Source organism: Xyrauchen texanus, chromosome 31 (genome assembly GCF_025860055.1).
Source record: "Xyrauchen texanus isolate HMW12.3.18 chromosome 31, RBS_HiC_50CHRs, whole genome shotgun sequence".
Taxonomy (NCBI): domain Eukaryota; kingdom Metazoa; phylum Chordata; class Actinopteri; order Cypriniformes; family Catostomidae; genus Xyrauchen; species Xyrauchen texanus.
In genome coordinates, this window is record NC_068306.1 from 35,173,286 (window position 1) to 35,190,698 (window position 17,413).

General features: G+C 36.7%; 2 protein-coding genes across 5 annotated transcripts in view; both read right to left on the reverse strand.

Annotated features, from left to right (window-relative positions):
- LOC127624767 (AF4/FMR2 family member 4-like) overlaps positions 1 to 9,324 on the reverse strand; it is a 63,248-nt gene extending 53,924 nt beyond the window's left edge. For 3 of the 4 annotated variants that reach the window (XM_052099638.1, XM_052099636.1, XM_052099635.1), the window contains exon 1: positions 9,043 to 9,324. The gene's annotated coding sequence lies outside the window, so the exon portion shown is untranslated. Of the gene's footprint in view, positions 1 to 6,880; positions 6,975 to 9,042 lie in introns of all 4 variants that reach the window. The other variant, XM_052099637.1, reaches the window with a different exon arrangement.
- A 5,001-nt stretch (positions 9,325 to 14,325) lies between these two features.
- LOC127624788 (zinc finger CCHC domain-containing protein 10-like) lies at positions 14,326 to 17,082 on the reverse strand. The gene is made up of 4 exons (XM_052099670.1): positions 17,038 to 17,082; positions 16,664 to 16,825; positions 16,387 to 16,431; positions 14,326 to 15,190 (listed from the first exon to the last, which is right to left on the reverse strand). Exons 1-4 carry the CDS (start codon positions 17,076 to 17,078, stop codon positions 14,956 to 14,958), a joined length of 483 nt encoding a protein of 160 aa, XP_051955630.1. The 5' UTR covers positions 17,079 to 17,082; the 3' UTR covers positions 14,326 to 14,955.
- Positions 17,083 to 17,413: the final 331 nt, after the last annotated feature.

Genomic DNA, 17,413 nt, shown 5'->3' on the forward strand with positions numbered 1-17,413 from the left:
ATAAAAATAGTGGAAAATGACATCTGTTATATAAAGCAACTCATTTGCAGTTAATTGTTATTTCTACCTCTTTCCAGTTACAGAGCACTTTATTTTGAGAGTTGTTTAAGTGAGAGAAGATCCTGTAGTGCAGTTTGGGGGAAATTGTAATGTTTAATATTTTATTTTATTATGAAAATAAAATTTAGCATTGAAGAAAGGTAGATTTTGTTTGTATATGTGGTCAATAATAGTTCTTAAAAAGAAAATCGGAACCGGCAGGTCACACTTGCAAAAAATCGGAAATCAAAATCGGCCAAGAAAATTGCAATCGGTGCATCTCTAGTATATATATATATATATATATATATATATATATATATATATAAAAGCAATAATGGTGGTTTCAGTGAGACATTTAGAATGGAAGTGAATGGGGCTAATCTGTAAACATTTACATAGTATAGTTATAGTATAGTACATATAGTACAGCCACAAGACAGAACACGTTAAATATTTAACATTAACATAATTTAGTATGATAAATTCTCTTACTTACCTAAAGGCCAAAGTAAGGGTGGGCGATATGACCAAAATCTTGTATCACAATATGATTCATTTTATATGAAGACAACAATATACAGCTCTGGAAAAAAAGAGCTCACTCCAAATGTTTCTTAAATCAGCATTTCTACATATATGCATCCCTTCCATTCCAGTGTCTGTTGACTTCCTGCTTGAATTTTTGCACCAGGATTGGCATAAAGTCACCCAACAGCAATGTGAAAGATTGATACATGCCTAGACGCATGAAAGCAGTGATTGAAAATCAGGGTTATTCCAACAAATATTGATTTCTGAACTCTTTCCCAAGTTAAAACATTAGTATTGTGTTGTTTAAAAATGAATATGAAACCTTTTTCATTATTCAAGATCTGAAAACACGGCATCTTTTTTGTTATTTTGACCAGTTGTCATTTTCTTCAAATAAATGACAATATTTTTACTTGGAATTTAGGAGAAATGTTGTCAGTACTTTATAGAATAAAACAAAAAGTATAATTTCTCTCAAACACATACCTAAAAATACTAAATTCAGAGAAACTGAACATTTGGAGGTCTCTTAATTTTTTCCCAGAGCTGCACATCACAATAATTTAATAAATAATCATTTAAATCTATTAAATAAAAAAATGGTTATTTAACATATAAACCAAATCGTAATGCCTATTTTTGAATAATCCAGTTAGTGATTTAAATACTTTATACATTCCCTTATGTTCCACGTTCATACTGCGAGGAGTTCCCGCACACCTTTATTCACTTTAACATGTAGCTGAGCATCGGTAAACCCAACCATACAGATGAACAAATCAAATCAATAATGTTGTGTTTGTATCAAAACGTAATTCCAGAATCTGTGGGAATAAATCAGCTCTTCCGCGTCCCTCTTTTTCTCCTTCTCTCATGCAGCAGCTCATTGAGCGATTGTTGATGTTAGTGTAAGAACACGCAAGTAAGCATGAGGAAGTTGCAGATTACTGAACGTAAGATTCGACATGGGAATGCCGTAACAACTGGTTTCTGTAAGCGAGAGATGCGATAAATCTATCGCTCCTGTTTATAATCAAGAAAGCAAAACTGCCAATGTTGCAAGCGCAGGAAGTCGCAGCAATCTAGTTTTAAGGCCTGTACATCATAGCGCTCCCTCACAAAGTCACAAAACGGTACATTTGACAAGAAAGGCTAAACTGCTTTGTGTAAAGAACTACTCTGGGTGAAGACAAATTCTGAAACACCTGTAAATCTCTCTAGAGCTCCATCTGACCTGTACAGCTATTTTCTCTGCCATGTGAGTCAGTTCATTTTAATAAGTATGTAAAATATTTGTCAACATTAAATGGCCATTTTTAATGTAACTGGTGAATATTGACTGTATTATTTGTGATAGTAGTAGGAGAATGTTAGTTTCTGTCACCATTCACTTTAATTGTATGGAGAAAACTATGTAGTGACAGTGCATAGTGACTGAAACTAATGTTCTGCGAAACTCCTTCTGTGTTCCACAACGGAGAAATTAATTTCACGAATTTCATTTATGAACTGCCCTTTAACTACCTGTTAAAATCTTTGTTAAAGGTACAGTATCTGCCAACAACAACAACATAAATGTAATTCAGCACATGATTACATCCCCATCTTCTTGGGAAGCAAGTGACTGAAGCACAGGACCATAATTTGGCTACACACTTTAAAAATCATAACATCTGCGAGAAAAAAAAAAAAGGTAAGAATTGAGAAAAGTAGCCCCTGTGAGATTTAGGTTAGATTGATGTCAATTTTCAGATGTTTTGGTAAATTTGATCCCCAGAGCCCTCGAAGTCCCCAGTAAATACACGCATGACAAGGCGAACATGAATAACACATCTGCTACATTAAGCTCCACTGATATGCGCAAATACGGATCCAGCATTACAGGCTCATGGACGATAGCACAACAGCACCACTGATGAAAAAACAAATCCAGGGAAACAATGTTATGGTTTGTTGACTACATTGTCATGGCAACAAGGTCTTAAAATTGGCTATAACTTTAGACAGAAAAGGTGAGTAAGTGATTTTATCACTAAAATATATTGTTTATGTCTTCTGGCTATACTTCTGGAACAGTGAGTATTTTAACGTTCCAAAATTGTCCCCCATTCACTTTCATCGTAAGTACCTCACTGAAACACAGATTTTTGCTTTCTTTAAAGAAAAGGAGAGATGAGTTGAAATACATTTTTGTGGTAATCAATATTATGCCACAAATATTGTTGATTGAGCTTAACTTGTATTAAACGGGGAACATTCCTTTAAATCAACCTTACCATAATGCAAAATTTCACATTATGCCACATTTCAGTGTGATGTAGTATTATTAGTATTTTTAAACTTTCCTCAAGAAACTGATCTTCTCAAAGCAATGCAACAAAGGAAATAACACATACTGTAAGAACTGTAAAAAATATCAAGCTTCATGTTTAAAGTCATCTCTGTAGAGAATATATGAATATCTAAAAGTAAACATATCCAGTTGTCTTCCAAATATTTAACATCATTCAAACTGAACTTTAAGGGTCATGATGTGTGGTTTAAAAAACACATCTGCATTCGCTCGCGTATAAAAGAGTATACTTTGATCTGATCCAGAACACAGAAAACTAAGTCTACATGGGCCTTTAGTGTGAAATTATAGCCAATATTCCAACATTAGGCCTATGCTACCAGTGCTGTCAAATGAGCTTAACTTGTATTGAACCCAGAATACTTCTTTAATATCACAGTGAACTAACTACACAGGCCGAACAATAAACAAACGTATTGGCTTACAATGCTTTAATATTTTTAAAATCCTTATAGAAGAAAAGAATGGGAAAAATTCAAGCACTGTTGCACTATTATTGCGTTTAGCATTGTTTTTCCCTGCCGTCCACGACCCTAACAGACCCGCCCGCAACCCATCAGTTGAGAACCAGTGATATAAATACAGTACCATAAGAAAAACTTGATATTGTTTTTGTCCTGTAAGGTTGCATTAAAACAAGCCCAACCAGCTAATAATATTAATCTGACTAGTTGCACTTCACTTGCATAGCTTTTCTATAAGAACGTAGAGAAAGACAAAATATAATTGTCAAATACAAAATATAAGTGTCAAATACATTCTTTCTAATCATAAACACAAACAAAGGAAAAGGTTAACTGAATCCACTGACCACAACTAAAACAGGAAGTAGTGTGGAGAGAGTCAAGACCATTAAACAGTATTTATACACAGGCCAGGCCATCTCGTGTTCAACAAAGATGTCTTCAACAATGAACGTTATGTCACTGGCTTATCAGTGGATATTGCTGGAACAACATGAACTCTGCTTTGGAACTCTGCCTTTGTGTGCACGTCTTCTGAACACAAGCGTACAGGGCAGGAGTCAAGAGTGTGTGTTAATGTGTGTGTGTTTTTAGCTTTGTTACATAAGCAGCACAAGGTCTGTCCTAGCTCAAAATTAAAACCTATGCCAGATGATCTGTGCCAGCAGCCTGGAGGCATCCATGGGTTAGCTGGCTAATTATGCAGCGAAATTTACTTCTACATGGGCTGTGTTTTAAATGGAATACTATACTACTGCATACTGTGAAGTACAGTATACACACTGTATAATATTTTTTTAAAACAGTACGTGAAACGTATAAAACTTAAATGATTCTAATGTTTTCAACAAGTGGCATCCAGTTATCATCTGAGAAATAAATCAGGTTGTTTTGCATTTTAAATCCAAGTTTGGAAAAAGTTTGGACGTTTTGGGATTATCAAAATCAACCAATAACCATATCAGAAACATACCGAAGTGTACTGACTGCCTTATATAAGCCATTTTTGTGAATTGAATATATTGTGTAAACAATTTAATTTCATTTTAACAATTCTTTTTACTTTTTCAGCCATCTTTGTTCCAGAAGTATTTTCCCCCAAGCACTGCTTCTATAGGGATTCCTTAAAATCCTTTATAAAAGAGTTCTAAGCATTGAACAAAGCCAGCTTGATCTGAGGTGAATCACAACCAGCAAAAAAGTATTTGACAATCGGACAAAAAGACAAAAGGTACAAGACTGTGTCCATAATGTCTTTTATGAGGGCACAATTGTCAATCCCATGAAGCATTGGGAATTAACTCAATCATACTTGAATCAAATGTATCTATTGATTTGAAGTTGTTGATTATAAGAACATAGATATTAATTAAATTGTGAAATATTCATTTATTAGCAAAATAAGTAATTTGAAAGTGTAGAGGCCAACTCGATTGTCTCATTCACAGTGCATCATGGAAGTGGGTAGTCGGTGAGGGCAGAGCTCTTTTGGCACGACTTGTTTGCTGTGATTCTCTGATTGGTGGATCTCTATTCAGGATTATGAGTAGTGTAGTTCTTTAGGAAATCCACTATTAAAATTATTTTATTTGTTGAAAAGTTGAAATTAGGGATGGGCATTCATCAATAATTTGGCATTCGAATATTTAAGCTCCTAAAAAACGAATATTCGAATATTCTATTATTTAAATGAAGGTAATTAATGAGAAAGAGACAAACTGTAATCTTTGTGGGGAAAAATGAAAATGAAAAACCTTACAATAACCTGGTTGCATAAGTGTGCACACCCTCTTATAACTGTGGCTATGTTCAGAATTAACCAATCACATTCAAACTCTTGTTAAATAGAAGTCATTACACACCTGCCATCATTTAAAGTGACTCTGATTAATCACAAATAAAGTTCAGCTGTTCTAGTAGGATTTTCCTGACATTTTCTTAGTTGCAAAAGCCATGGTCCGCAGTGAGCATCCAAAGCATCAGAGGGATCTCATTGTTGAAAGATATTAGTCAGGAGAAGGGTACAAAATAATTTCCAAAGCATTAGATATACCATGGAACATCATCAAGTGCAGAAAATATGGCACAACAGAGACATTACCAAGAACTGGACATCCCTCCAAAATTGATGAAAAAAAAAAACTAGAAGAAAACTGGTCAGGGAGGCTTCCAAGAGGCCTGCAGCAACATTAAATGAACTGCAGGAATTTCTGGCAAGTACTGTGTGCTACCCGTGACAACAATCTCCTGTATTCTTCATATGAATGGTCTATGGGGTACGGTGGCAAGACGGAAGCCACTTCTTACAAAGAAAAACATCCAAGCCTGGCTGAAGTTTGCAAAAAACAAACATCAATCTCCCAAAAGCACGACGGAAAACGTGTTATGGTCTGATGAAACCAAGGTTGAACTTGTTGGCCGTAATTCCAAAAGGCATGTTTGGCGCAAAAACAACACTGCACATCACCCAAAGAACACCATACCCACAGTGAAGCATGGTGGTGGCAGCATCATTCTTTGGGGCTGTTTTTCTTCAGCTGGAACCAGGACCTTTGTCAGGGTGGAGAGAATTATGAACAGTTCCAAATACCAGGCAATTTTGGCACAATACCTTCAGGCGTCCGTTAGAAAGATGAAGAGGAAGTTCACCTTTCAGCACGACAACTACCCAAAGCACACATCCAAATCCACAAAAGCATGGCTTCACCAGAACAAGATTAACGTTTTGGAATTTCCCAGCCAGAGCCCAGACCTGAATCCAATTGAACATCTGTGGGGTGATCTGAAGAGGGCTGTGCACAGGAGATGTCCTCGCAATCTGACAGATTTGGAGCGCTTTTGCAAAGAAGAGTGGGCAAATATTGCCACATCAAGATGTGCCATGCTAATAGACTCCTACCCAGTGCTGCAATAAAATCAAAAGGTGCTTCAACAAAGTATTAGTTTAAGGGTGTGCACACTTATGCAACCAGGTTATTGTGAGTTTTTTTTTGTTTTTCCCCTCAAAGATTACAGTTTGTTTTTCAATTGAATTGTTCACATTATAGGTCACATTAAAGGTTGAAAAAGTTCTGACATGATTTATCTTGGTCTCATTCTTTTACATCACAAGAACCTGGCATTTTAACAGGGGTGTGTAGACTTTTTATATCCACTGTGTGTGTGTGTGTGTGTGTGTGTGTGTGTGTGTGTGTGTGTGTGTGTGTGTGTGTATATATATATATATATAATATATATTTAAACAAGCAATGTGTGAAAACAAAAATAAAAAAATAGACTGAAAACCTTTAAGCTCATGCAAAGAAAAAGAAACCTGTGAGAAAGAAAAGTGGACTGACTCAGTTAACGTACAGGACGAGTATAAACACTTGCCATATAATAGTTATCATGTTGTATCTCATGTTTTTGTTGAGAAAAACAAGCATATCCACATGCTCAGTAAACTATACTCATTTCAACACACCAGTTTAAATTATGGAATGTCCCTTACCTCAGCTAGCATAGACTTTCTCGGATGCCATGTTTGTAGTTTACAGAAGCATCATAGGGATTACACTGCTACGGGGACGCTGCTTTCTGATGAGCTGCACATATATGAAAGTAAAGTGTTCACCACTTATCCAGTACATTTAAACAGGAACCCAGCTTTCTCACAGTGAGCCACATTCTCACAATAACCTGCTTTTTTGGTGTCCATCTGAACGTACTGACAGAACCTTTTGCTCAACAAATGTGATCAACTTGTGTCCACACTCAACAGCATCACCCAGTGCATTCTCTTATAACTGCCAGTTTTAGTTTGTGTGTTCAGGATTTAACATGCATCTCACTGTATATATGGCCAGCAAAGCAAAACTTTGCTAAATTCGAATAGTTTTACTATTCTAATAATTATTACAGAACGAATATTCGACAACTCGTGCACTAGTTGAAATAAAACAGATTGATGGCTTCAAAAGTAGTTCATACGGTACCATCAATTAACAAGCTCAGAGCTCACAGCATGTGTACTTTAAAATGTGTTTATTGAAAAATAAATGGGATTTTTACTTCCAAAACTCAACTGTTGCACTCTACACTGGCATCAGCCATTGAAAACCACAAAATTAGGCTACTTCTGGTTAGTCATACAGTAAATTGAATGTGATTTAACGAAAATAGCGATAAAGCTTTCCAGAAATGCCTCATTAAGCTGGTTTAAGAGTCAACAAGCATGTACAACAAAACTACATTGTCCTTGTTTTATGTAGAGAATGGTCAAATAAACAGCACATAATTTAGGATACACACCTTATGTGTTGGATTTGATCTTAATTTTGTTCCACTAATGCTTAAAAAAAAAAAAAAAAAAAACAATTCCCATCTTTGTCAGTTAGTGAAAAAGAGAGAAAGTCATATGAAATTGCAAAATGGGAACATTATTTTCTATTATAATCACTTGAAAGCAAATAACAACGTATTTACGACTTCCGACCTAGCAAGTATGAAATTTCCAAGAGGACAAAAGCTGCTCAAAGGATAAGCAAATTAAGTCTTTAGGTTTAAACCTTTCCTTAATTTAAAATTTAAGCTAAATCAGGAAGACTTTCAAAACATTTGAGGGTTCAATGAAGAAATCAGCATTAGAGTAAATTATGACTGAGAAAAGCTTTGACAAACATTAGGTTTTCCCCAAAAGTACAGGGAAATCAAGTGTACACACAAAATATGGTACATAAACCAAATATTTTCAGAAATATAAAGAATTCTGGCAGCAGTCAAAATGGACTTCCACCACAAAACAAGCGTTATTCTGTTGTCTCTCACTACATTTAATTAATCAAACATGCTGTTCTAATTTAAATATCTCTAGTATAAGCTAAATGGTAACTGAATTAGAATAAAGTTAACTTTTTAAGAAATGATACACCAAGCTACTGCCATCTTAACCGTGTTTACATTTGGTCAAGATGGTCTACGCCAAGAACTTCAGCTGAGTGAAACATTTCAGCATTGTGACGTCAGTCGGTGACGATTAGAATGCACTAACGTCACAATCAAGAAATGTGAATTGATACGGGAGTCAAATGTTCACAGAATACAACTAAACAACAACTGTACACAAAGTACAACAACTGAGCAGGCCAATAAAGGCACAAGTCTTTAACTTGACTACTAGCATCTAAATGCGTGCTTAAACGTAAAGTTCAACAAGCAAATTAAACATATTCGAATTATTTGAGTCGGTTTGGCGGAAAAGCACATTTCTATTTACAAATGCTCCAAAATGCATTTTATTGACACTAACGACCTAGATTTTTAGATTGCGGATTCTGACAAGCCTGATTCCCTTACAAAAAAAGGAACTGGCTAGGATAAATTCCGTGCATGCACGAACATGACAAATTGATCATATTAGTAACATAATAAAAATGAGTGTTATTAATACTGCACATTTTAGCTTAGTCTGGTCGATGGCCTGTGAGTGTGTTCAGCATCGGACAGCTCGTTGAACCATATACACGCACACGCGCACTCTCACACACGCAGCGCTCGTCTTTAACATTTGGATCGTTAATTCATGACACAAACAGAAAAACACTTACAAATGTTACTCAGTGGGTGTACTGTGCACCATTGTAATGCTTTAACCGTAGGGTTTACCCCACTTACCTCTTGACTCCTTTTAGGCCCAAAGCATTCTAGCTATCGTAAGCCTTTCCCTTTGTCTCTGTCCGCTTGCACACTGATCTGCTGTCGCGTCCCAATAAATGTCATCAACCAGCACGAGACGTCTCAAAGCTTGAAAAAACTCGGCTCGTTTAAGTGAGCCATACCACGGAGGGTCGTTTGCACGGCATGATTCTGTCTGACAGATTTTTCAAGGAGATCGGGATCATTTTTAGGAGATCATCTTGTATCTGGGTGGCTGAATTGGGCTTCGTAAACTAAACTGGTCACGTGACGAGAGCGTCTTCTCAGAGAGGGGCCTAGCCTCAAACCCCAGTGAGCTGTCTACCTAGACCGCATTGTAGGGCAACTCAAAAATAGAAACAGGTATCATTTCTTACGACTGTTTTTTTGCCTACGAACACCGATTTGCTATTCCATTTTTTTTAATTAATTGTTTATTGACTCATTAATGACACTGATTTATTCAAGGACAATGTAATCACGTTGCTAATTACTTCAGCGTAACTCAAACACTCTCTATGAATTCAAATAATGTCTATATTTCCTCCTGGTTCATTGTTGTTGTCCCTTCACGTCACAGTACACAGACGTAGGTATGAACATAATTTGTGTTTTAAATGCATTCTTAAAAAGATATGTGTGACCTAATGTTAAAAGTAAATACCTTAATTGAAAGTCAATTATTGTAATCTGATTGCAATAATTAAAATGTTAATATTTCAATTCTTTTTGGACTAAAAATTAATTAGATTACAGTAACATATTACTTTGTAATTCAATTAAACCCAATGCTGTTAATGGCTAAATAATCTCAGACCCTGAACACAAACTCTCATTCCATAGACCTCCAGTACAAAAACTTTATATTGAGCAGAATAAACTTTATATTTACTTTTATTAAAGGAATACTTCACCCAAAAATGAAAAAAATAAATTCTCATTATTTACTCACCCTCATGCCATCCCAGACGTGTTCGACTTTCTTTCTTCTGCAGAACACAAATGAATATTTTTAGAAGAATTATCTCAGCTCTGTCGGTCCATATAAGTGAATTGTGACAAAAAATGTAAGCTCCAAAAAGCACATAAAGGCAGCATAAATGTAGGCCTAATCCATAAGACTCCAGTGGTTAAATCCAAATCTTCAGAAGTGATATGATGGGTGCGGGTGAGAATCAGATACATTTTTAAGTCATTTTTTACTGTAATCTTCATTCCTACTGGGCAGGGAGAATGTTGTTGTAAAAAAAGGACTTAAATATTGATGTTTCTTATTCACACCTACCATATCGCTTCAATATATATGTGATAAACGATAATAGAATTTTCATTTTTTAATTGAACTATACCTTTAAGAACATTAATATTACTATAGTGCATAATGCTTAACAGATCATCAGCAAAAATGTATTCAGGTAGAAGTGGCATAAACATTTAAGAACTTTTTTTGACACCCAGTTTGAAACTCAAAGACTACAACAAAATAAACATATGTTCTTCATTATGAATTTGCAAATATAACTATCATTAATGTCATTATGTATGCTGATGTTGCTTTCAGGCCCGGATTAAGAATTCAGAGGCCCCTGGGCACAATGTCTTGTAGGGCCCCCCACCCCACCCACACAATCAAGCTTTTGAATTTTTGGATAATATTTGCTGGTAACACCTATAGCGAGCAACTAGCTGGCATATGCAAGCACATAGTGCCTCACCTTTACCAATCCAGTTATATGAATCAAATTCTTCCATAATTAACACACAAACACGTACACACACCCATTAATGTAGCTTTCCTGTCTGTCTCTCTCTTCCTCTCCTGTCCTCTACTCCTCGGCTCTACAGGGGCTGCCGCTCTTTGTCTCTCTCCCCCTCTCCTCTTCCTGTGATGAAAAGGATGCAAACAGTATAGGTCATCTTAACTCAACTTTTTTACTCTTCTTTATACTAAAAAAATTCTGCACTTATGTATTTAGCACTTTATTATTCATGGCCCCTAATGGCACTTTGTTTGATGATTGAATGATAGTGAAATGGTAGTAGACACATTACAAGATGCTGTAAGTATTATGGTGTAATATTGGTTGCTTACAATACAAATTACAATTGCTGGTGTATGACCAGTCCAACTATTGACAACTGTACTACATGTAAGTCGCTTTGGATAAAAGCATCTGCCAAATGCCCTAAATGTAAATGTAAATCAAATGTAAAATAAAGCAGCTTGTTTTTTTGTTTTTTTGATAATACTATATTTCATGTAAGTTGTTCTCTCTCTCTCTCTCTCTCTCTCTCTCTCTCTCTCTCTCTCTCTCTCTCTCTCTCTCTCTCTCTCTCTCACACACACACACACACACAATATCTGTCTGTCTGTCTCATGCTCTCCTCCTCTCCTCAGGGGCTGTCTGTCTCATCCTCTCCTCCTCTCCTCAGGGGCTGTCTGTCTGTCTCATGCTCTCCTCTTCTTCTCAGGGGCTGTCTGTCTGTCTCATGCTCTCCTCCTCTCCTCAGGGGCTGTCTGTCTCATCCTCTCCTCCTCTCCTCAGGGGCTGTCTGTCTGTCTCATGCTCTCCTCTTCTTCTCAGGGGCTGTCTGTCTGTCTCATGCTCTCCTCCTCTCCTCAGGGGCTGTCTGTCTGTCTCATCCTCTCCTCCTCTCCTCAGGGGCTGTCTGTCTGTCTCATCCTCTCCTCCTCTCCTCAGGGGCTGTCTGTCTGTCTCATGCTCTCCTCTTCTCCTCAGGGGCTGTCTGTCTGTCTCATGCTCTCCTCTTCTTCTCAGGGGCTGTCTGTCTGTCTCATGCTCTCCTCCTCTCCTCAGGGGCTGTCTGTCTCATCCTCTCCTCCTCTCCTCAGGGGCTGTCTGTCTGTCTCATGCTCTCCTCTTCTTCTCAGGGGCTGTCTGTCTGTCTCATGCTCTCCTCTTCTTCTCAGGGGCTGTCTGTCTGTCTCATGCTCTCCTCCTCTCCTCAGGGGCTGTCTGTCTCATCCTCTCCTCCTCTCCTCAGGGGCTGTCTGTCTGTCTCATGCTCTCCTCTTCTTCTCAGGGGCTGTCTGTCTGTCTCATGCTCTCCTCCTCTCCTCAGGGGCTGTCTGTCTGTCTCCTCCTCTCCTCAGGGTCTGTCTGTCTGTCTTTCTTTCTCCTCCTCTCCTCACTTTTTTCTCTGTCTGTCTGTCTTTCTCCTCCTCTCCTCACTTTTTTCTCTGTCTGTCTGTCTCTCCTCCTCTCCTCTCTCCGGCTGCCCTTAAAAAGACTTCTTCCTGGCTTTCCTGTTAGCAAACTCAGTTACAATGTCATCAAAATCCAAGTCCATGACCAGCTGAGATTCAATGGCCATCAGTGACAGTGCACTGAGGCGCTTTTGTGTTTGTGTTGTTCTAAGTTCATTTTTTAAGGTGAAAAAAAGAGGAAGAAAAATAACTTATCTCGTTATTTCAATATAATAATAATAAGTCGTTATTTCGACATAATAAGGGGACATTCTAATATGCATAAAGCCACATTTAGCTTTCTTATAATGTTTTATATGGGAGGAAAATACTTAACGTGAAATTAAACGCGTTACGTTCATATTCTGGACTCATCTGATTTTTTGTACATACTTTATTATGATTTTAGTATCATAATGATTAATAATACTAATTTAATAGATCAGATGCACGCACAATTATCCGTGAACTTGATAAATGTTGCAGATATGTTCTTCTATATGTGCCTACTATCCACAAACAAATTGCTTTCAACTTATGTGTGCAAAATTCAGAATTCAACAAATGTGCAGCAATTTCTACAAATAGAGACATTTTTGTGAATAAAATGTTGTATTTTGTATTAGTGATCATAATTTGCGCATGCAACAAAGAGGATGTAGCAGGTGACGCGTGCATTTATTGACGTCTTTTCTGAGTCGATCTCATTTGAGTGTATTCGGCAATGCTTATAACGTGTAATTAAACACGTTGAGTTTATATTCTGGGCTCATCAGATTTTTTTACATAGTATTATTAGTATGATTTTTACTGTCTGTTAATAACACTGTCCGTCTCTTTATGTTAAGGTTTGTATTAATTTCGATATGCCAGAGGGCAGAATAAGACAGGGAATTAAAGAATGCATTGTAGTTATGTTGACCTACTGTTTTCATAACACTGGATATTCTGCTAATTCATACTTTTCTAAAACGTTGCACAATGGCAATTAACTTATTTAGCAATTACACTAGTGCTAGTTTTGTTGCCAGTGTTGCTCAAATGCACGCGTACGTGTCACCACCAGCAGTACCTGCATGTGTTGGGTAAAGGGAGAAGAGCGAGTTCGGCAAAAGGCGGATTCGAACTCTGGTCGAACGCGTCAAAAGCCATCATGCACCTCACGCCTTACGCTACAGTAGTTATTTTGTGTTGAGCGTCTTTTTGCTAAAAAGACAGGCACCGGGCTGGCACGTAGTGCAAATATACGCTCCGTTTTCGTAACTGAAAAAAATAAATAAAATAAAAATAAAAATCTTCCCCTCGCTTAGGCCCCAAGTGCGCATGAGCCCCTGCCCGTGCCCATAATGCCCATTGGGTAATCCGGGCCTGGTTGCTTTGCTATCTAAATGATCACATATTTATTTTGATCTCTCTTACTAATTGTAAAATGCTACGCAGTTCTCACTTGAGAATGAATAACTGTCACATACTGGGTATTTTCCCGGTGGGCCGACGCACTTTTGGGAGGACAGGCCATCGGGAGATCAGGGGCGGGATGGTTGATCGGCCGGCCGCGAAACGGCGCCGTTTCGTGAAAAGTACAGCGCACAATGAAATCAAATGTGCATATGAGCATCTGTTTGCGTTTCTGTGAGAGCTGAAGGGTCTGTGACAATGAATAAAGAGTAAATATAGACATGGTTTCCATTCGTTGAGTGAAAAAAAAAAAACTGTGAAAACCGTTTAGCAAAGTAACACAATTAGAAATGATTACTTTTTGATTAAGTAATCTGACTACAGTAATTTTCAATTTGTGATAACTTTTAAGAACATAATACCCAACACAGGCTATTCTTCAGAAACTAAAGAAATGGTGCCACTTATCAATAAACCAAATATATAAAATAACCGATTAATTAGAAAGTGAAAATATTATATAAATAGCCAAACTGATTTCACACTCAAAAATGATGTCTGATGTCACCTTGTTGCGAGACAAAGGAGGGTGTGTGTTTTACTCTCCTTACACTGCATGAAAACATACAAGTCAAATGCATTTAATAGTTCCTACATCCTTCAACCATTAATATTATTATTCCATTCCTTAGTTTATGTACACATGTTGACCTGTAAAAATATATTGATATTTGAAAACAGGATTCTGCTTTTATATCAGTACATACACATTATTGTTGAAATGGTAAATTTCACAGCATTTAATCTAATTCTTTGATATATTGACATCTCACAAAGGGCATGTTATTCTTAAAAAATCTGAATAAAGAAAACATTTCTTAAGACTATAGTTCTTAAAATATTGTCCCAGTCCCTTTCAATATGCATCCCTTTAATATCTGTAAGCAGTCATTTAAGTACAATAATGCACATCCTAACAGCAGAGAATCAAAAATGGATTGTTTATGGTCAATAGGACGTATAATAAAGCAACAAGTGTCACTATAAATAAATGATGTGTGACTGCATAATAATTTATAGTCTTGACATATCACTCAAAAGGACAAAGGAAAGTGACAAGCTACTGTGTCCACCCTGCCCTCATATCCTGTGTGTCAATACATGTCCTAGAGGAGGAAAGGAGGCAGAGAAGACATTTTGTTGGGGTATTTTAACTTCACCAAGCTGTTGTCAGTACTGTCAGTGTGTGATATGACTTCTGTGTTTGAATTAGATGAAACAGGGCCTCATTTCTTCTTTTTTCTCTTTTTTGGTGGGCTGTGGTCAGAACTGCTGGTTGAATCTGAATCAGAGTCAGAAGTGGAGGAAGAGGACATGGAAGATGAGCTGGAACTGTCCTCGCTGTCACTGCTGCTGTCTTCAGATGAGGACGAGGAGCTGGACGAATCACTGCTGTCAGAGGAAGAGTCGCTTGAAGAGTGGGAGGAATCACTGCCGCTACTGCTGGAACTGGAGGAGGTCCTGAATGAAAACAGCAAAGAAATGTTATGTTCACACCACAGCCCAAAACTGATATGCTTCCCATTGATAGATCTGCTTTTGAATGGTAGTGTGAACCGATTCACACTGAATCGTACATTTTGAATTCCCATCTGGGCTGCTTTCATAAACAAGTGTATTGAATATCAGCACACTGTGATTCAGTCTTATAGCGGCAGCTTTGTGTCACAGGTAATATGATTTTTTTCATGAATATTTTCATTTATGCTGTTAAGCACTGTAGTGCAGCATTTTAATTGACCAAAACAAATAGCTATGTTGAAAATTAATGATTAGATTTTATTTAAAGCTTTATTAATTTGATTAAACACTGTCTTGATGATAGCATTTAATAAAAAAAAATGTAATTAAAATGGAAAAAGCAGAATTTGCAACAGCGAGACTTTAAATCCTTTTCTGTGTGATTTCATCAGTAATCTGAGGCTATTTATTTGTTGCCGAAGTATCGATACTGAGGTACCAGGGCTGGCATCATTTCAAATGCTCATTTTAGCATTCCAATGTGCATTTTTATTGTGCATTCTTAACATGAACTGAAATACAGATCTCTACTATTTGTTTAATACCGTGACTGAGGTGTTTGAATTTGATTCTCACCTCTTCTGCCTGGAATAATCACATATGAAACCGGACTGGCAGTACGGATAGTAAATAAATAATGATTTATTTAATTAAAATGTAGTACATTTGTACTTATCCTTCTACACATAGGGCTAAAATGGTAGATTTGTTTAAGATGATTTCAAGATAAGAAAAGTGCACACTAATGTGATATTAGCTGTCCATATAATCAGAATGAGCTTTATTGCCATGTATGCTTACACACATACAAGGAATTTAACTTGGTGACAGAAGCTTCCAGTGCACAAACAATACAACAAGACAGAGATAATACAAAAATATAAATAATTACACATAATTATAAATAATTCAACTACTCATAATTATACATTTATTATTCATAATTACTATAAATTAAAATACTTATTTTCCAAAGGTAATGAGACAGAACAGCAGTAATTCTATCAAAACTTCAGCATGCTTTACAATACCAACCATGCAACCAAGCTTGAAGTTCAATAGTTTCCACAATATAGAATATAGAATATATAATAAATAGAAGTCTAAATGTTTATAATAAACACAAAACGACTCACCTTTTTTTCTTAGTCTTTTTCTCAGTTAGAGATACTATTCCAGGTCTGAAACAAATACCCAAGAGTGAACAGTTGGCATGCATGTTTTAAAAGTGACTGAGGCTTTGCAGTGATAAACATAATAATAATAATAAATTAAATGATCGAACAACAAAGCGAAGTCTTAAAACTGTAAGATTTTGAAGTCACTTATTAGAGAAAGGACTTTCTCGATAAACAGCACTGGCACAAAGTAATTATAGTCGGAACATACAGACAATCATTTTTTATATCTAACCCCGTCTCGTTTGAGGTGTTGTTCTCTTTGTCTTTGAGTTTCTTTTTCAACTCCGCTGTCCTGGAAGGTCTATAAAGGTACTTTCTTTTCCCTGTGCACTCATAAGACCAATGGCCATATTCCAGACATTTCTGACAGCGAACATGTTGTTTGTTAGCCTCCCTGTAAGCATCACAAGAAATAACACAGTGATTTACCGGTAAAATTAAAGACATAGTCCAGATACGTGAGTTTGATTAATAACGCCAATTGCGTTGTAGCAGAGACAGCACAACCTCAAAGTATACGATTACTAGGTCAAATATGTACTAAATACATTACAAATACGATCTATAACTCGACTCCAATATTGATTAATGAGTGAATTAACTTACGCTTGTCTACGAGCAATCAATCTATGCATGGGAGTCGCCATTTTGGCTGCGGTCTTGCGGCTGTCTTCCGGTTTCAACTTAGAGTCTGAAAAAATAAAGTGCGCCACCTAAAATTTGGGAGAGTGGGTTTGTGTCACGACACATGTGGATTTCTTTTTTAAAGGGATAGTTCAACCAACAATTTAAAATTATCTCATTATTTACTCACCCTCATGCCATCCAAGATGTGTTTGACTTTCTTTCTTCTGCAGAAAACAAATTATGATTTTTAGAAGAATATTTCAGCTCTATTGGTCCATTCAAAGTGAATGGTGACCAGAACTTTGAAGCTCCAAAAAGCAAATAAAGTCAGGATAAAAGAACTCCATAAGAGTGG

Coding starts and splice junctions, on each gene's coding strand:
- LOC127624788 (XM_052099670.1), bottom strand. CDS start 17,078: ATGGCGACTCCCATGCATAGATTGATTGCTCGTAGACAAGC. Junction 16,826..17,037: donor TTGATTGCTCGTAGACAAGC/GTAAGTTAATTC, acceptor TGATGCTTACAG/GGAGGCTAACAAACAACATG. Junction 15,191..16,386: donor AAAAAGACTAAGAAAAAAAG/GTGAGTCGTTTT, acceptor GTTTTCATTCAG/GACCTCCTCCAGTTCCAGCA.